We start from the raw sequence: 21,440 nt of genomic DNA on the forward strand, positions 1-21,440 counted from the left end.
GAAAACCTTTGGGTTTACCGAGTCCAGCCGCTCCAAACGACAACAAAGGTACTCCAAAGAAGGAAAGGAAACTTCCTGCAAACGTTTCGGCAAAAAATAAATTGAACGACGACAAAAAAAGGGCAGAATCCCCATCAAAATATAACAAAAATAAAAAAGTTAACCCTGTGTATGTGGACCTCACATACGTACCTCATCATGGAAATGCTTACTACGCTTACGTGGATTTCTTCAGGAGAGTTAGAGCCCGGTATTATGTTTTTTCTGGAATTGAACCCAGTAGAGAAGTTTATAATGCTTTGTTGGAAGCCAAACAGACATGGGAAGATAAAGAGTTAGGTGAGAAAATTATTTTTAATTTATAAAACAGAAAAAAATTAAAATATTAACTATGTCACTTTAGGCATGATCGTCTGGTTGGCCCTATTTTTACTTCAATTTATTGTTAAATTTACCGACTACTAAAGATTTCATAAGGAAATATTTTGAAACTGTATAACTCAAAATTTATCTTATTGGCATTTATATGAGTAGACTAAAAGCAATATATGTTGATTTTCTTTTTCAGAAGTGACCATAATTCCAACTTACGATACAGATATACTAGGCTATTGGGTAACTGAGAATGAAGAGCTGCTAACTAAATACAAGATTGACTTATCTCCTTCCGCATCCCGCTGCACTATAAATCTTCAAGATCACGAAACATCTTGTAGCGCATATAGACTAGAATTTTAAACCATTTCTGACACAGCAGATATCATTTTCTAGCAATAATCAGGATAAAGTCGTCATTCACTTACCTAAAACATCACCCTTATAGATCAAAGGTATTTCAAGCCAAAGGTACAATCTTATTCTTCCCAAAAAAGTACCTCTTACATCAGTCTTCTTCACAACTAATAGCATAGAATGTAATAAAATTTTCGAATCTAATAGGAGTTTTTCAAAGATTTCTAGAACCCTTATGAATGTTGTTCTGTTCAAATATTTATTCAAAATTATTCTTCCTCGAAGAAGAATAATGTTGATTATTCAAAGTTTAAAAACAAACTTAAATGGCGTTTATCAAACGTCAAATTATATGTGAAGAAAAGCCTAGTTTAGGTAGATATTAAAATTTTAAAATAGCTGTTAAACATCTCGGCTAGATATTAAGAAATAATTATTTAGTTTAGCATTAACTGTATTATAGATAGACAATCTAGTGATGAAACTGCTCATGATTCTGATTAAACACAGCAGTTTTAACTAAGGCAAAGAAATCAGAATTTCCATATTTGAGACACTTTAAACGAAAAATAATCTAAAGTCACTGATGCACATATGTTCAAATGAAATAGTGCACCTTATTATACAACTGTAATGTTTTTAGGTCGTAGGTTAACCACTAAAGGATATTAGTAATAAAGCATTCTAGAATGAGCCAAAAAACAAAGAGTAAAGATGAAATTATTACGTTTTAAACCCACGAAAGCTTCAGAAATATATGCATAAAATTGGCAAAACAAAATACATTGGATCCATTAAAATTAATCGATAATGCTTAATAAATTAATTCACAAATTCATTACATAGATATTCAAAATAGTTTATCAATTATTAAGATAAGAACTGAAATTGGTATCATCCCAGTTGTAGGCATATAATCATACTGTATACATTTTTAATGAATATGTTTCCGTCAAGCTTCTTCTATATTTTTCAACCCGGATGATAATTTATTTTAATGATCGTTAAAAGGATTGTTTTATACAAAAAAAATATAAAAGGAAATGACAAAGAACGTTAAAAAATTTGATACAAAACACACTGTTTCCTCTACCACTAACCAACACTCACAATTACACTGTCTGACGCGCGTTTACCTTCAGTCTCTGAAGACGATAACTTGGTTATTTAAACGCACGTCAGAGAGTATAATTTTGAATGCTAGTGTAGTAGTAGTTCAGTATAAATATCAGCAGCGGCGCCAAAAATTTCAGATTAGTAAAAATTTTAAGTAATAAAAAACGTAACTATATAACTACATATAACGTTATTTATTAAACTTTTTGGAACTGTATTATTAAGGGTATTTACTCGACGTTTTACAAAAGTTCTCATGTATAGAAATTTTAACCTACAGCCAAATAAAATCCGGATAGGACTGAAGGACTCATGTATCGTTACTATCAATATAATTTCAATTTCAATTTCGTTAATGCTAAAATTCTATATAATTATTTCTGTAACGCTTTATGTGTAAACATAACCATTTATATCATATGTGATATAATTTATGTTAGCATTTAAAAAAATGTTTAGGATCTTCGAATGATACTTAGGCCGTTTATTCTTTTTATATACATTTTTGTACCAATCACGCTTCTCATATTACGCCAAAGATTTCGCATTTCTATGTATGCAATTATAGACTTAGTAGTTATTATACAGAATGTATATTTTCAATTCCAAAACATTTTGAGAAACAATAAATTTTTTAAAAAAGTTACGTCGATATAAAATATCTATTTTACATCAACTATTTTTAATTTTCCTTCGTTTTCATGAAAAATGTTAGTCCTGCAATACGTTATCTAATTTATCATAATGTAATGATTGAAATTTTTTTAAGATTGATAATTATTAAAAACACAAATTGCGTAAAAAGTTTGAGGAACGTCGCGTCGTACCAAATTTTATATGTTCAAAGACTTGATGTTAATATCAACTATTGAAATTAACATCAGCTAAAGCTTGGTTTAGGCAACGAAAATTAAAACTAAATAAAAATTAACAATAAACGTAAATTTTTTGGTGATATTTTTTAGTTTATGCAGTAAATTGAGGATAATCATAAAATCATAAAAATCATAAAAAATAAAATAGAAATTTCCTGTATAGGTCCTTTTTGTCATACAAATGTGGAAAGCTTCTGACACTGTCTATCAGTGTTCCTCTAAAGTATGTTGTTGACTTTCAGTCTTTACTTTTCCCTATTTTTCTGTTCAGATTTGAAAATAAAACACGGAATTCGCGCAATAATACAAATAATATTTTCATAACCAAAGAACAAGGATTTTAATTTGGAATTTCTGGAACTTTTAGTGACATTCATAATGAACACACTGTTTACACTACCACTACACAATACTCACAATTACTCTGTATGTCGCACGTTTTGATAACCAAGTTATCGTCTTTAGAGATTGAAAATGAATTGAGTTTACCTAGTTTAGCTTCAGGTTCTGAAGACGATAACTTGGTCATGGAAACGGGTGTCAGACAGTGTAATTTTGAGTGTTAGTGTAGTGGTAGTGTAAACAGTGTGTTCAATAAGAATGTTGTAAACAAAACAATACCATCAATACAGACTGATATGAAGTATTCTGTATTCATAACCTCACAAAATTAAGGAATTAAACAAAAACGTTAAAAGTTGGCGAACGTTTAATTTTAATTTAAATTTACTATTAATTTTCCTCATCAAGTACACGTACCATATCAGTGTCTTTCAACAAGTGATTTAATTCGTTACTTTAATGTTAATTTTTTATTTCGGCTGCATAAACCTAGTCCAACGTGTTAGATATTGTCCAAAATAATTTTCGTAACCAAGAACACATCAATATTTCTAATATCTAAAAAAAATCTAGAAACGCTTTTTAAAGCAATTAATGAGATATTAAAAAAAATTTTGGCGTATCGAAATATAACATTTAATACATAATAATGTTCCAAAATATTATTTTTAGTAAAAAATGTCGATTATTGTTGAAAATATACATCCTGAATCAATTTTTTGGTATCGTAGAGAAAGCTTTTTATTTATACATTTTAAAAGATATTTTAGATTTGTTGGATATTTAAAGGCCTATAAGTATTGGTAAGTGGTCTCAAGATTTACAGGGATTTTCAAAACCTATTAGAATTCGAAAAAGTTCGTATATTTATTCCTTTGTTAATTTAAAAAAAAATACTGGATTAGTCTTCTTGTAATGAAACTGAGAGTTTGGAAAATCGTAGCAAATATTACATGAGAAAGTAATGAGATTTATAGCAATGGCCATATGATATTACAATAAAATTTCTTATGAAAGTATTGGCCAGTATATAAATATTTGATACTCGACAGTTCCTGCAGGTATTTTAATTCTCTGTAATTACCTGTTTAGCTCATATTTTTTGACTTCCCAAGTATAGCCAAAATATCAAGCCAGTTTTTTACAATTTTTTGTCCTCCACTTCCTTTAAAAAGACAATGGTGTCGAAATGAAACAATGGTAATAATTATATATGATAAAACTAACTTTTTAATATATTTCAAATATTTGTGCCTAAGTTTCTATATCAATTTCAAGTGGATCCCAGTAAATCATGTGGCTTAATATAATTTATAAGTTAAGCTCTGACAGCATTTGGTGTGGTAATTTTTAAGCAATTGAGTCATATTTATTTAATTTAGTTTTTAAGTAAAGAATTTTTTGAGTTCAGCTTATAATATTCTGTTAACTTGGTAGTGAATATGTCCTCATTTGAGTCCAAGCAAAGCATCAACACCAAGGGGCCACTTTTTAATCGTATAACCTGGACTCAAAAATACAACGGGGTGTTATTTCGAGAAACTGAGCTTTGTACTAAAAGTACATTAAAAAAAATAATAAACTGTTGTTAACTATATATGTAAGATTGGTGCTATAAAAGTATTGCCTTTGCAAGGTTTTTGATATTAATTTTGGATCCATCAGGAATGGAATACCTATATGAAACAAATAGAAATAGAGTTCTGGAGCGAGTAAAAGAGACGTAATACATACAGTAAACAATTAGCTACAATGTTTTTTCAAATGTAAATGAGGTAAATTAACTTATTATGTCAGTAATTAGCCATTTCAACATATATGATGATGACTATCAAAAAAGAAATTAATCAGTATTGAAATGATTTTTGGGAAGTATTTTACTAGGTAGGGGAAAATAACCAAATATGGGTTACCATTTGGTTTTTGTCCAAAAACGAAATAATCTATTCAAAAATTAACCATTTATCGGCGTAAAAATAATTACACATATAGTTTTTAAGAGTAACAGTTTTATGTTCTTGATATTATAATATATTAAATTGAGCATTAAACAAAATTGCAAAATAGACATATAATATGGAAGGTTCACTCAACGGGCTACACGTAGAAACTTATAATATCTTGTACGAAAATAACTATTATAAATGTTCATCTTATAAGACATCGAATTTCTTTGGTAACTAAAAGATACTACTTAATTTACTTACAAAAATCACATATCCATATATCAAACTCTAGCACAGCACAGTCATTATGTGCACAGACAAAAAATTTATGCTGCATCGGCATTGTCAGGAGCTTCTCTTCCTATGGGGACATTTGGTTCACTATCTGAATTAAACTGGATATCTTTTTCACCTTCTGTTTCTCCAGTGTCCCTGGTCTTGGTTTTCTCATATTTTATTTTTCTACTTTCTTCTTGTTTTAATAATGTCACACAAAGCATTTTTTCTACCTCTAGTTCTAATTTCTAGTTTTTTTTTTTGGCACGGAATATACATAAGGAGATACTAGGCCTAGACTGCGCAATCAGTTCCGGAAATCGAAGGTTTGCTATCATATGTTGGTTCATGTCCAGTTCTTCAAGTAGATTCTTCTATTTGTGAGTCAGGTCTCAGCGGATGCGCATTTTTTGTATCAGACCTAGCCCATATTTAGAACTTAAGTCATAGCCTATATTCGAAACTTTCCACATGATTGAGCGTGTACTTCACAAGTCATATATACCTAGCAAGTAATAAATCGACAGAAAATCAGAAAATTTATTTTATGTAACAAAACACATAGTTACAATATTTAAATCTTATTTTCATTAATTATATAACACATTGATCTTAGATAATTTTTCGATACAGCGATACAAGTTTGGCGTACACAGTCGACAGCTCACCAGAGCTAGTACAATTGTAAAGTTTTAGTACATTTTAGTGTATTTTATACGCTAGTACATTTTTCCTTTTTTCTAATACATTTTCCCTGCGTTCGTTTTCTCCCAATTTCTCCCACTGGTAGCATGTACTATACCAGAGGCGGGATTTTTTTTATTCAGCGTTCAATGTTATGAAATATAGAATATAATTTTATTTTTGAGTCTGAAATTTTATTTTTTCATTTCATTACTTACCTTTTATCTTTATCGTTGATTTCTTCAAATATAAAGTTATTTTATATTTTCGTTTAATAAAATAAACTAGAAATTGTACTAGATTGTAACAATAATTAGAAAACAGAGCCAAGTTGATTTATATTTAGATCGTGAGATTTTTGTACTGCATTGCTAATTTTATCGGTAAACTTTATATAAATTTTTCATCCTTAAAATAATAATTGTCAGTCTATAACATTTTTGGAAAAAAATTTAATCTAAACTTATGTTTATACATCTTTCTATAATTTTATTAAATTTGTTTGAAGTTGGTACAATCTAGTACATTTTCTACTGACGAGACAAAGTGAATATGAAGTTAAAGCTAATCAATACGATAGACAATCGTCGCCTCGTTTGTAGCGTCTTTCGACTGTTGGTTTTCAAGAATTGTTACTAGCCCATATTAAAGCCGTAGCCCACATTTGCTTTCTACCCTTTATTTTACTATTTTCAATCAATAAAAATACATATTTTAAAATTACAGCTTACTTGTAAAAAAGAACAAATAAAGCAGTCTAGTTCAAAGAGGCAAGGTCACAGTTAGTCTGGACATGTAAAAAATTGAAATCTAAAAACTAGCATACTCTCTTCACGAAAATTATATTTAGAAGAGTGATTCTTTGCAGTCGAAGTTGGAAACAAAAAGTCAACCGCTCTCACCTGAATCGACTGTAGTCAGTAGCAACATGATTTTCTCAGAAGAAGCGTTACTTATTATGTTCCTAGAACGAAGACAAATATATTGAATTCTCGGTTCAGTCTGAATTTCGGTAATGAAACTACCTGTATCACATGGTTTCTTGTTATCAAATGTGTGAATAAGGATACTACAAGCAGCTGCATATAATTTTACTCCAATTGCAGAATATTTCATAATTTGAACAAAAACGAATATATACATTTTTTAATTTAATAATCACACCTTGAATCCGTCGGGTTAAGCTAATGGTCTATCTACACCTAGGTGCAATTTTCCAACCTAACGTAAAACTAGAAATCACAGTAAAGTTTAAACTATAGATTAAACTGTATAGTAAAAATAAACAAGCTTACTCGATTTCACATGTAACAGTTAAATGGACAAAGTTGATTTGTTCGAAAAAAGTGGATAAACAAAAATTAGCAACCTTCTGAAGAAATACATAGATACCGTAACTTTGAAGAATACTTTAATTATAAGAATAAAAAAATTGTAATGTCTTGGATGGAAGCATAACAAATTTGAAAAATGAGTGGCACAATTTAAAGAAACTCGTAATTCCGATTTTATGATTTAACTCTATAGGGTTAAGTATGCAATAGTAAGGAAGTAGTCTGAGAAAATTATGACCCTGTTCTTTGCACAGCTTGTCAATATAATAAATTTCCTCTAACTTTAGACTTTTAATAACAGTAAGCAATTCTTTATTTGTTGGGACTTCTTTACGATCTCTGACAGGACTAGGAATATTTTCTTCAGACATAAATGCTAAAATTTGAGCTTTGTTAATAGGAATTACTATTTGGTATCTTAACGAGTTGCCGCGAGTAGTAGGATGCGTTGTCCATACGATTACTGACTGTGGTGGAATGGTAGGTAAAAGCTGTTCATTAAACCACGGTATAATGTGATAGTAGAGTAAACATCTTCGTGACCGAATTAGGCAGCTGCTTTAATAAATTGCTCAGGTAAATTTTTGTTTTCTTGCGCATCGACAATGTTGATAATTTTGTTGAGTTCATCAAATATGAAGTGCATATCTTCCAAGTATATCAGAACCAAAAGCTATTCACTTAAATTGGTATTTGGCAATGACTGAAAATTATTATATCATTTGTTTCTTTATGGCTGTTATGAAAAAATAACAATTTACTGACTTAATGAGTCTAATAGTTAATAACTGATATTTTTATTCTGGTTTAGTTTTATTTTTTTTAGTAGAAATAAAAATTTAAACGCACATGTTATATTTTGGATTAAGTGAAATAAAAAGTTAATTGTGTGCTGCATGTATACAGCAGAACTGACACTTTATATTTTTGTTGATAAATTAAAACCATCTAACATTTATGTGCAGTTCAATTTAATATTTATTGTATTTAAATAGCTTCTAGTCAAGAAAATTCTGATATCTTTTAGCTTAAAAATGTTGAAAAATACATATATTCAAAATGCAATTAATGTATGGGATATGTATGAGAATAATAAATAAAAAATGTAAAAATGATTTCCTTTACTATATATTTAAACATCTCCAAATTTTATTTTTACCTTGAGATGGAAAATGAAAAACTATTCTAGTAGAACTACCTGGGGATAACCTGGAAATGCTGGTCTCCGGGGTAATAGTAGCCAACCCAGACATAATGGTGTAATTTTATTTCATATTGTCTGTAATGAACGTTTCCATTGCCTTTTTTATTTTTCTCAAACGGTATATCGTATAGACTTCGGAAGAACAATCGTAAGTAGAAATTTGTTTAATTTCGCAGCTCTCAGCTCAGCATTCCTCCCCTGTTCCCCGCAGCAACTCTTACCTTGACCTCTGTTGTCACGTCATTCTCTTCAGTTATGGAGGCCTCAAGATATATGAATTGGTGGCACACAGAGAAACAATGCTTTCTGACTTCAAACGTGGTTTGGGAGGTCGGGACTCTCCTTGAGGTTCTCATGTATATGGTTTTCTGTTCATTGATTTTAAGTACTCTTATCAACATCATTGGGATGCTCTTTGAAGTACTATCCAATGAAAAATTGTTGTTGTCACTAGTGTCTATCAACTTTGGTTCAACCAGCAGGTAAGTATTGTGTTGGCTCTACATAGCAAAGCCCCTGCAATTTGAACAGACCAATGTGCAATATTTTGTGAGTTCTAAAGTGATTATGGAAAACTTTGAAGGGCTGCGTAATCGCCGAAAAATTGGTCCTTTCATAGTTAAGGAAAAAACATATTTAATTATTTTAACACATTCATAAACATTTAGATGGAACACGGGTCAACAAGGAACATACCCCAAATACTTTTAGACAAAATAAATACAGGCTTTTTCAAATAATTTATCTACTGGTTTAAATCCATCAACAGGAAAGTGGGGCAGACTGATAATAGTACATATCGGAAGTTCACATTGTTTTGTGAAGGTGTTTTATCAATGACTACCATGAATGCTGATTTTTTTTAAAAATGGGTCGAACAAACGATAGCTCTTTTTCCTCATAACTATATACCTAATAGTAATGGACAATGCAAATTATCACTCGAAACTACTAAACAACTTTTCCACAACCAAGTGGTTAAAAATAGGTTTACAGAAGAATTATACCATTTGTGTTCCGTTCATGAAGAGAAATTCAGAAAATATGAAATTGATGGAATTGCAGAAAATCATTACAGTGGATAAATCTCTACCATATCTTTGCGAACTAAACCCGATTGAACTGGTGTGGGCACAGATAAAGAAAAGTTTCAAGAAAAACTAATTCTTTGAAAATGCATGATGTTATGCAATTGTTTGTGGTGGCTGTAAATAATGTGGATTGGAAAACAGAAATTTTGAAAGTTGTACAATATTACTGATGAAATTATCGAGCCACTCATTGTAAATATTGGTTGCAACAATTCATCTTCTGATTCCGATTCTTATTTAGATTTGTAAGAAGTACCTCTACATATACTGGTGAGTTTCATATTAAAACTATTCTTTATGAACGTCAGGTTATTAAAAAATCAAAGTTTGATTATACGTATATAACCAGAATGACATAATGTTATAAGCAGATTTATAAGGTAAAAATATAAGTGCACACCCGATTTATTCATTATATTCACACAAATATTATTTCATGCGAAAATATTCGCCTGTGGATTACTATTGCTTGAGGATTTTATTACTCTCGCATACATAAAAATGGGCTATAGAAAATTCAAACTTGATGATGATCATCACCTTCCACCTTCCATTATAAAAAATTACAATACAAGGATTGACAGCAGCTAAATATCAAGTCATAAAAAAGGAACAAAAGTGCCCATTACTACCATGAGGAGTCTCCAACGCTGCTTGGCTTCCCAAAGGAAATAATTGTAAGTCTATTCATATAAAACACCTTAAAGAAATAACTTTTTCACTTCATTTCCATACCATTACCATATATTATTTTTTGGTTTCTATCATGTCCCAATAAATTTTAAGCTATCAAACTAATGAAGAGAGCAACATGCTGTTTTCACCGTTCCATAACGGTCGCGTATGTTTTGGAACATCAAAAAACCATAGGATTTATAAAATTGATAATAATGCATTTTAAACGCCACTTTCTTTAAGTAGTTAGCTAAAACTGCAGTTAAGTCGTTGTATTTTATAAAAACCACAACTTATCAAAAAAATAAAAAGAATTTCTTCAACTTTATCAATTTTTTTCTATTATCATTTTCGAAGGAAGTTTTAAAATCAATTTTTATGATTTCATGGGGGTTTTATGTAAATATGTATAAACGTCTTTCCAAATTGTGTTTTTTATTATAATAACATCAATCTCATTACAAACTAGCAGTTTTATCATTTTTTTCTATAATCTTCCGGGAATAAAATCGTAAGTACGTTTTAAAAGTAATTCCTATGATTTTATAGAAAAATATCAGTTATTTTTTTCAATTTTATGTATTTTCGATGGATTTTTTTCATTGTAATGTTTAATGATTAGAAATTCTAAAATAACTAAATAAACTTTCTGTACAATTTTTCATTATTTCTATTAAAATACTTTTTATATAAATCTTTTTTTCCGTTCCACCTCATCCCTCTCGAAATCCCGCATATCATCACTTTGGAAGTGCATGTTTAATATTTAAAAAAAAACATAGAAAACAAGAAATCGAAACTACACTTAAAAAAATGTGCTTCAGTAACAATCGATCTAAATACTTCACACATCACTAAAATCCGACGCGGGCACCACGTTGGGCGCCATAAATTTCATCCAATTAACCAGAAGTTGCAATCGAAAGATATTAGATCCCACGCCGCTTTCAACTCACTAAAATGTAGCGAATCTAATGATACTAACAATAACCTTGGAAATACACAATTGCTTTTACTCCTTCACAAATACACATCAACAAAGTTTCTAATCTAATATTTTTTTTCCAAATTACAAAACGGCTACCATCGATACGTAATTGTATTAAGAGTTGTCTATGTTAAGAAGAAAAAAGTCTTGTATGAAAGAATCCAAAGGAAATGGTGAAATAAATTAATTTTATTAAACATAGGGATCAATGTATACTAAAAGTTTCACAACAAAATTCAATGCCCTTAGTCAGCGACTTTTCCAATGTGGAAACAGGTTAACATTTTATGTAAAGCTAGACTTGTTTATTTAACTATTCACGTACAAGTATAAAAACAAAGTAAATAATTTCATTCTATTGGTTTTTATATTCTAAAGATAGTAATTGCTCAAAATGAGCATTTTTTAATAAATAAAATAATTTTTTTAAAAAACTTAGTTTTTAGTTTAAAAGTTCATCTAAGAAGAGATATTATCAATAAAAAACATTTCAATAATATGATCTCCAATTGCATATTTTTAGTGGCTTTTTCGACAAAAATCAATATGTTAGAACAGCGACTTCTACAGCCTCGGTAACAGGAGCATATGAACTTGAAGTTTGGTTTTAATAGTGTCTCGAAAACAAATCTTATATCATTATAAAATTCACACAATTCACCTCACTATACATAAATGCATGAATCCGAGTTCAATAATGTTCTATTAACAATATGAGCAATATTTGTAGGAAGTTCATACGTGGGTATAAAAAATGTTATCGGCTGGGCAGTCTTTTCTGTAGAGGTTAGCAAATATAAACGGAAGGTAATTGCGGCGTGAAATATCTGTTTGACATTTAATTGAATCTAAATACTTTTAAATGTATTAATTAAAAATTGTCTAACAACCCACTCATTGAAACGGCGATTCAAGTGATGATTGGATGAAAAAGAAGTGTCCTGATCGCCTGTGCCCACATGTTTTTTTACACAAAGAATTTATAAATGTGAAAAATTCTTTATTGAAAATATGGTATCTATGTCACGCAATAAAAGAACAAGGAAGAAAAATGATATCATCAATCGAACCCAGATTTTTCAAAATGCCATGAAAGATATATATTCATATATTTAATTAAGATGTACGAAACTTATCGAAGTTTCTCTAGATGAAATATAGAAAATAAATGAAATAATTCACTACAATATTTAGCATCATAATAGGAAATACACCCACACTTTATCATTATCTTCGTTGATATTCTTTTTTCTTATGTGATCCTGTTCTACTAAAATCCTCAGAGGCGGTACTGGGGGTTGGCAGAGATGTCGGGGCGTATCCATGACTACTTGCGCGCCTCCCTGTGGCAACTTGGGGATACAAAGCAACGATGAAGGCACTCGGTTGGCGAAAATATAAAGGGGATCAAATTTATTTGGATAATTAAGGAATGGTATGGCGGTTGCTAGTTAGGTGAATACCCATTTGATAAATGGACTTAATATGATTTACGATAATATGTGAATAGGTAGGTGTATTCTCTATTTTTTTAGTTCAATGAAAATATGACATTATTGAAAAATTGTATAAATTCAACCCCGTTGTTTTCGTTAACAAAAATCAAGAACAGATAATAATTGACTAAATGTAGTTAAAAAAAGTAAGAGAAAAACAAATAACGTATTTGTTACAAAACGAGCATTGACATACGCAAAATATAGATTACTTAATTCAACTGAACCAAGATTACATAAGATTTTAAATTTATTTTTCCTTTATAAGAAAGTTAAAGTTATTGAATTATGTGATTTTCAATCGTTTTGATTTCAAATTGATTTTTTTCAAAAAGGGGAAAATTTGACGTTTCAACCTGTTGGGGTCTTAATCAGAATATAACTTGACACTGACAATTTGTATTTATACATATTAATAAATTGAATTTACTTCTATACAACATATCTCTGCATTTGCTGCAACTCGTCTGAGGTTGTGTTATACGGCCTCCCAGAGGCCACCAAAGTGTCATGAGCGTGGTGGTATAAATGACCAAGCAATACCCTCGTTTTATACAGTACCAGTTAAATCGGATGATTTATTTTTCAGAAAGTCACCTAAGGGTTTTAATATATCGGCTATAAAGTTAGTGCCGTTATTGGAACACATTTTATAAGGCTTTACGCGTCTTGCCATGATTCTACTTAAAGCTTATAAAAAAAGAGTCTTTTGTGAGGTCAGACACTAGCTCAAAATGGATGGCGCAATTCGCTAAACAAACGAAAAGAGAGATATAGAATCTAGATGTTCTACATCCACGATCCTTTCTGTCCCTTATGAGGAAAGGGCCACAATAGTCAACATCTGTAGTGTAAAATGGAGGAGCGAACTCACTCGATTGTTTGGTAAGTTTTAAATGTTTGGCTCTTTGGTTTTTTTGGATAAGCTACGAGCTGATAATGGACAATACCTTTCGCGAATTTAAAACCAAGTTTGCTGTGCTCCTGAATGTAAAAGTCTAACGTCCTCGCGTTTAAAAAGAAGTTTTGTGAATATGTGATTGGATGATACAAGAATAGGATGTTTTTTATGATAAGGCATGGCAACATGTTTGCCACCATCTATTATCATTCCAATATTGTCCAGGAATGGGGAGAGCTTAGATGGATTTTTATACATAATATTTAATTCATCCTGAAATGATTCAGCTTGAGAAATTTTTGCGAAATAGAGAGTGAAGTTTCTACGTAAGTATGAACGTTTTTCCGGAGTTGTGGAAGTTCCATCTGAACACAGGATAAAATTGGCCAGTGAGATTCATCATGTTTGAGCCATTCAGGACCGTTCCAATAAATATTCAGGGAAGCTAACTCGTTAGGCATAATATCACGAGATATATGGTCCGCGGAGTTCCCAGATGTAGGTACGTGTCGATAACTATATGTTTGACATAATCTTCAGATCCTTGCAACTCGATTCCCTACGAAGGTTTGTAGCAGGTAGGGTTTACCTTTAATCCATCCTAATACCACCGTAGAACATGACCAATAAACTATTCGACTTATGTCAATGTCCATGGAAACCCTGACTTTTTCGATCAATTGTACAAGCAAATGCGATAAGCGATAAGCTCCAGACGGAGTATCGTTTGTGCCTTTAGTATATGTCCTAAAGCTAAATACTCGTTTATGAATTTATAATATTCACCTTTAAAGCTGGGCTGGCGTTCAAATTTTTGCTTTAAGTATAAAAATCGCTTTCGTGAATTTTCAAGTGAATTACCTAAAACCTTGGGATTTTCTTTTAAAGGAATTGTTACTACAAATTTTCTGTTCTTATTAATTTAAGATAAGAAAAGTTTCTACAAAATGCATTCGATGAAACGCGGCCTGAAATGATCCATCCAAATTTGGTCTTTTGGAAAATTGTGTTATGATTTGCTAATTTCACTTCTCCAATGCATATAAGGTGCCAAAAATGATCAGCGCCTCTAATAATATCAACTTTACATGGCAAGTGATAATTCGGATCAGCTAGTTTCAGATGTGTTGGTATTTGTAAAAAATTGCAATTGACAGGAAAGTTAGGCAATACTCCTGTGAGTGATTGCACGTCTACAACAGTTTTAGTTTTAATAGCAGACTCAGCCTGGTTTAAGCCATAAACTTTGATATCGATATTTGATAATCCGAGGTTAAGTTTGTTTGCTAAGCCGAGAGTGATGAAGCAACTTTGACTTCCTGCATCCAGGAGTGCAAGTAAGAACAGAAACGGTTAACATTAATACTTGATTATTGACAGAAGTGTTTAGTGACGAACACACAATGCTTTCGGGTCGTGATGCATTTTCAGTTTCTCGTACAGGCTGCATAGGATCAGAAATATGTAATAGACTATTATGACGCCCTTTGAAAATTTTACAAGAACTTGAACAACATTGTTTTACCAAGTGAGCAGAACGCAAACAGTTAATACACAATCACAGTTAATACACAATCTGTTATTCTTTGCTTCGTTTATACGATCATTAACGCTTAGTTTTTGAAAATCTACACAATATTGAATATAGTGTTCGTTTTGTCAAAAGGGGCAAACTTTTTGGGTAGTTGAGTATGATTTTGGTCGATCATCTAATTTGCTTTTGGAGAGTTTTCTGACGTTTTTACTATTCCCTAGATTCTAGAAAGTTAGCGCAATATTTTAAAAACTCTTGTAAATTTTGGTTGGAGTTGGTTTGCCATAAGTTGCCTTTTTCTCTTCCCATTTCCGCGAAGTAATTCTAAGTAAATCTAATTTTAATGAAAGTAAATAGATTATTAAAGTCTCCCAATTTTCAGTGGGTACCCTGAGAATTACCAATGTTATTAAATATTTTGTTACGCGACATTTTACCCCACTCTGTTTAGTCACTGTAGTTGTATTATGCGAGGAAATTAGTAAAGTAATAGAACGTGAACAAAAGAAAAAAAAGCGTATATGGATCAGAAAATGGTTAGCTCGTAGAAATACTCATGGGTTTTCTTGTATGTTGTTAAAGGAACTGGCTAACGAAGACCTCGAGGAATATAGAAACTGCATGAGAATGTCCCAGCAATAATTTGACATACTGCTACATACGGTTGGTCTTTCTATAATGAAGTCTGACACCTTTATTAGGAAGGCTATTTCGGCAAGAATAAAATTAGAAATAACTTTATCGTATTTATCGACTGGAAATAGTTCCAGAACAAAGACAATTTTGCGTGTCCAGATCAGCAATTTCGAAGTTTATTCCCGAAGTATGTGATACTATTTATGTGGCTCTACAGGAATATATTAAGGTAAGAAAAAAATTTGAATTATTTGCTTGCTTTATTCTTATAAATGTTATTTGGATACATAGCAGACTACTCATTATACAAATCTGACAAATCTTGGCTCAAAATGTCTTATGATTACCCAATATTTATATCGTTGCTTTTTACTGTAACATGATGGTATGATGTGTTGCTACATGATGTGGAATATGAAAAAGGTGATTAGGAAGTCGTGGAAGCATAATCCTGAAGTTCGTGACATGTGCTCTAACACTCTTTATAATTCGCGTATTCTAGCTTGCGTTAAAAGAGATTGTATTTTTTCCTGTGCTACTAATGCATTAACTTTTGTTAATTTTTATAATTGTGTTGCAAATTTTACCAAAAATTAAAAGTTCGTTTCAGATCCTTTAGGGCTGCTGAAACCTGTTGTATATTAGATTTCTTTCTTTTTGATGATGGTCGGGCCTGAAATCTAGGGTTTGTTGCTGTTGCAAGGTCATTTGTTGATTGTCTTGATGGTGACTGATCGGGCATGGCCTTCTCGTGATCACTTGAATTGGATCCATCATTTTTTGTTGTTCAAGTTTCTTTCTGGAAAAGTTAAACAGAGAGTTAGCCGATGGTATCCACATAATGTTTTTCCTCAATTATTTTGACCATATTCTAAAAAATTATAAAAAATGTTTTAAAACGTCAGTTTTTAATCTAAATGATACTTTGTTTACAATTTTCTCAAAGAGAGATTTTCACACTATATGTTTTATATTTCACTACAGTTACTATTTGGATTTTATAGGTGCCTGAGAATCATACCGAATCGAAAAATAGGTTTTCGCCAAAGATGGAATTTCCCCAACTGTTACTAAACACGTAATGGTAATCATTTCGAGATCCGATCACCCGCAAATTGTGGTAGTGACTATTTTAATTATAAAGGTGCTAACAGTATTATTTTTTTAGCTGTTGAGAATGACAACTATTGCTTTTCTTATATAAATGTCGGATGTAATGGCAGACTTCCACCTGACGGCTTCCTAGTGGCCGATGATACTTTTCCCCTGAAGACGTATCTCTTTAAACCCCATTCAGGAGAGTCACTTTCCAAAGAACACAAGATTTTTAATTATCGGTTGTCTCGATCGCGTCGTATAGTTGAAAATGTATTCGAAATTCTTGTGAGCAGATTTCGTGTTTTTGAAAAGCCCATCGCTTGTTTACCATCTACAATCGACAAAATTATTAGAACAAGCTTTACATTACATCATTGGTTGAGAACAACTTCTACAATTCACTATATACCAAGAGGATCTGTAGATGAAGAAAATATTGATAATGGAACTGTTGTGCCAGGATCCTGGAGAAATGAAATTGAAAATGTTCCGCGGTCCATACCTAGGACTGCAAGTAAGCATAGTTCAAGGTGAGCAATACAACACAGAGACAGCCTTTGTGAGTATTTTTTGAGACAAGGAGCCGTACCGTGGCAGGACCAAATGATATATTAATTAACTTTATAAATATGACAACCACAGATTGAAATATTACACAAATTTACCGTTAAATTATCCTTTTAGGTCTTTTATTATCTAAATAATGCAAAAATGCGTGCATTTCTCGAAACCACTTTACATGCAGCACATTAATTCCTGTGAATATGTTGATCGAAATGCCTTTATTTTATTTAATCCACTCCAAATCCCTCTATTCGCATTATTTCTTCAATTTGTTGAAGAGCTGCTTCGCGAGCATTTCTGTTTTTATAAACATCACTTTTTGAGTTTCATAGACATTCTTTCAAGCGGTACTACTGAACAAATTTCAGGGTGGTATCTTCGTTCCAGCGAGGTACAGCCATTTTTCTCGTATTTAAATAAAATAACACTATACACCACTAAACTACTACTACTACTATACTAAAAAGACCTGTCTAGACGTGTTGAGTGCGAATTGTAGTAAACAAATCACGTAGTGGGGGTACCTATTTCTTTCAGAAAATAGAATCGCTTTCTATCTATTTGACTAAAATTTTCGCTAAATTGGTGACTGGCTCAAGTACTCTAAATCAGACATTTACACAGTGCCAGTAGTTTACTTGCTTTAGCTACTAACCCCATGTAAATTGACCTTAAGTATACTAAATCACTGATTATTCACTAAACTATGCGGTACAGTCGTACTATCCTTTACTCGAAGCAGTTCAGGCCATTTTCGATCCCCTATAACTTCGTTCTGGATTAAACTAAAAGCCTGTATTTCTAGTAACCAAGCTATCATTATATAAACATCGTATATTTCAAATTTTATTCAACTTGCATCAGTAGCTTAAGAATTATAATTAGTTAAAGTTCTTAATTTTGTCACTCACTGACTGACCGATCATTAAAACTCTAAGGCACTTTTAGTACACATAGAAGCTTCAAATTTTTAATACAATTAGTGTTTAGTGTATAAATCACGGAAAAAAGAATATTTTGCAATTCCAGTCCAGTAGATGTTATAGGCCGGTACGACTAAATGTATAAGGAAATCAAAGAGTGTGTGAAAAAAATTTGATGAATAATCGAAGCAACTCACCCATAGATTTATTTATAATCACTAGCGTCATTACCATTAATAATACGATATTGTTTATTAAATTGATTTTATGATACAATAGAACGGTTTAAATGTACAAACTTGAAAATTCAAATCAATCGTGAATCAAGAGATTATACATTATGTAACTGTTGCGTACTTCCCGGCATGATTCTTAAGCAATCCTGCGATTATTGTCTTTAATGCACGACGTGAATTTACACAGAAATGTTTTAGTTCGTTATAGACTGTTACCTACAAAGAAAGGGAAATGCAATCTATTTTATCGGTTGCATTTTTCACACCTGAGTTAATTTACATAGTTTTGTATGCAGTGAAATTGAAATTTTCTACTTGATTAATTTAAGTAATATTCAGAGAATGTTTATATTATACATTCATCCGTATATTGAGGTTTGCCGAACTTTGCAAAATTTTGTTTTGCTAGCTCCAATAATTATTAACTGTGGTGGATTTTCTACAGTTACTAATCAATCGAAATACAAAAGTGAGAAATATAAAAAAACTAAAACAAAAAATTTCCATTTCTCTCTATTTTTCGATGCCCGCATATGAAATTAAATCGTCTTGCTACGCATTTTCTTGATTTTCAATTTATATTTATCCATATTGCAATTTTAAACATGAAACAAAGTTTTCTAGTCTTAGTCTGACTCTTATTTTCAATTCAATAGTTTGTTTTTCTTTTCCTACTATCAAGGTTTGGTTAAAGTAAACGAATCGATATCATTGAGTAGTAAACGCTGATAGCAGGTTGATTTATTAGTAATAGGTCACCCACGAATCGCAGTCGTTTTGAAGGAATATTCTTATGCTGCGCTGAACATTGGGGAGATTGTATCTTCTTGGTATACTTTTACTTCCACGTTTCCTGTAGTCCAGCCATGGTTTAACCTGATTGGTGGGGTAGCTCTTTTTTATAGATTCAATAAATTAGAATTGAATATTTATCGATTGCTTCGTCTACTACTACCAATACTGCACAATTCTCAATTTGATTCAAGTCGTTTTGGCAAAATCACGAATGCAAGGCATACAGTAAGTGAGAATTTGAACTTTTTTCGCTGAGGGTGCGTGTCGTTTGGTATGATTTATGATTCTTCAAATTTTTTGTGAAGCGATTCCATTCTATTTCCATTTCAGCGTCCCGTTTCCGTTTTGAAACGAGAAGTAATGACTTGTGGATAAATCAGAAGAATAGAGCGAATGAAGTAGCTAGCTTTAATGATTATTACATTTATTACAATATACATATACATATATTACAATACAAAAGTGTAATAAATATGAAAAAAACATAAAACAGTGTTGTAAATCCAATCAAAATGGACAAATGGAACAAAAACATTTCAACAAACACCAAAACTAGAACTTCGCCTTTGTTAAACCATCGCCACTTCTACAACAAAGAGTTTTCTTCTGGATATTCTTATTTATAACGTTAAGCATTATCCTCCTCATGGCTCTTTTCGTGGCTGGTAGTTTCCCCGTAGTTTTATTGATCAAAGTCATCTTCTCAATGCTATATATCGCTATTGGAAGAATGCAGCTAGGTATAGTTTATTTTCCAGATCCATAGTTTTTCAAGTTTTCTAGTCTTAATCTGACTTATTTTCAATTCAATAGTTTGATTTTCCTAATATCAAACTTTGATTCAGTTAAACGTATACGTTCTAAATTTGTGTGCAATCCATAGATATCATCAAGAGTCTTTTTCAAGGAATACTCTTATAAGGCGCGTATAAACATTGATGAGATTGCATCTTTTTGGTGTACCTTTACTTCTACTTTTCCTGTTGCTGAGTCTTCGTTGAACCTGATTTGTGGGGTAGTGTAAAAAATCATTGTGACTATATAAATAAAAATCTTACCAAACACTGTTTTCATATGATATGGATTCTAAAATACAGAAGGTGTCAATACCAAGGTATATAGTGAACAGCTGATGCGAATGTATGATGTTTTATCGACGAAATATGCAAATTTAGTTAATCAGAAGAGGGCTCCCTTACAATAAGACAATGCCAAATAACATACTGCGATCGAAGAACTTGGTGGTATTCAACTCCTACCATATCCATAATTTAGTCCGGAGTTTGCACCGTCAGATTGCTACTTATTCAGATCCATGGCAAAATTTTTGCGTGTGGAAAAATTTTAATGGAGATGCTGAAAATGCAGTAAAGCATGGTCTTAAAGAGCTCGCTGAACTTTGGATTAAAACCTCAGAATACGATATACTTCAAATATTTTTGTATGGCTATTTAATAAACAAGATGAACATTTTATTTCGACCTTATTTATGAGACACCCTCTATAAAAATACATTTTCATCAAAATGGAATAAAACCAAATAAAGTGATAGTCAACAGTTGCATATTTTAGGTGGATAGTCTGCCAGCGTCATATTACTTTGAATGATGTAAAAATAAATCATAGAGATAATGTGTTTATCTCAGCTTAGTATTTTATACAAATAATTGTTATCTATATAGATATGCTCAATTTAGATTCAATTATTGAAATGTAGATCATGGTATCTCATAAATTTTCAATGAATGTATTCAATTTTAGGAAGCCCATTATTTAGAATAGTAATGTTTGTAGGTACTCATTGAAAGATCCTTTCTAGATATTATCAGTTACTTCCCTCGTTAGTCCATTAATCAACTTTGATTACATCGATTGTTCAAGCCACAATTATTAGTTGAATATTTGTAATGAACTAATCTACAAAAGCCTTTGTTCCGATGCATCATCAAACTAACACTAACCCATTTAACCTAATATGTTCATTACTAACTCCA

At 31.3% G+C, this 21,440-nt stretch overlaps 1 protein-coding gene across 1 annotated transcript in view; it reads left to right on the forward strand.

Moving 5' to 3' along the window:
• The window catches only part of LOC130448614 (microtubule-associated protein futsch), a 172,264-nt gene extending 163,844 nt beyond the window's left edge, over nt 1-8,420 (forward strand). Inside the window, exons 8-9 of the mRNA XM_056786046.1 lie at nt 1-339; nt 569-8,420. Of these exons, the coding sequence (XP_056642024.1) occupies nt 1-339; nt 569-738 (509 nt within the window). The 3' untranslated portion in view covers nt 739-8,420. The remainder of the gene's footprint in view (nt 340-568) is intronic.
• The last annotated feature ends 13,020 nt before the right edge of the window (nt 8,421-21,440 follow it).

This window comes from Diorhabda sublineata, chromosome 9 (assembly GCF_026230105.1).
Source record: "Diorhabda sublineata isolate icDioSubl1.1 chromosome 9, icDioSubl1.1, whole genome shotgun sequence".
Classification (NCBI taxonomy): domain Eukaryota; kingdom Metazoa; phylum Arthropoda; class Insecta; order Coleoptera; family Chrysomelidae; genus Diorhabda; species Diorhabda sublineata.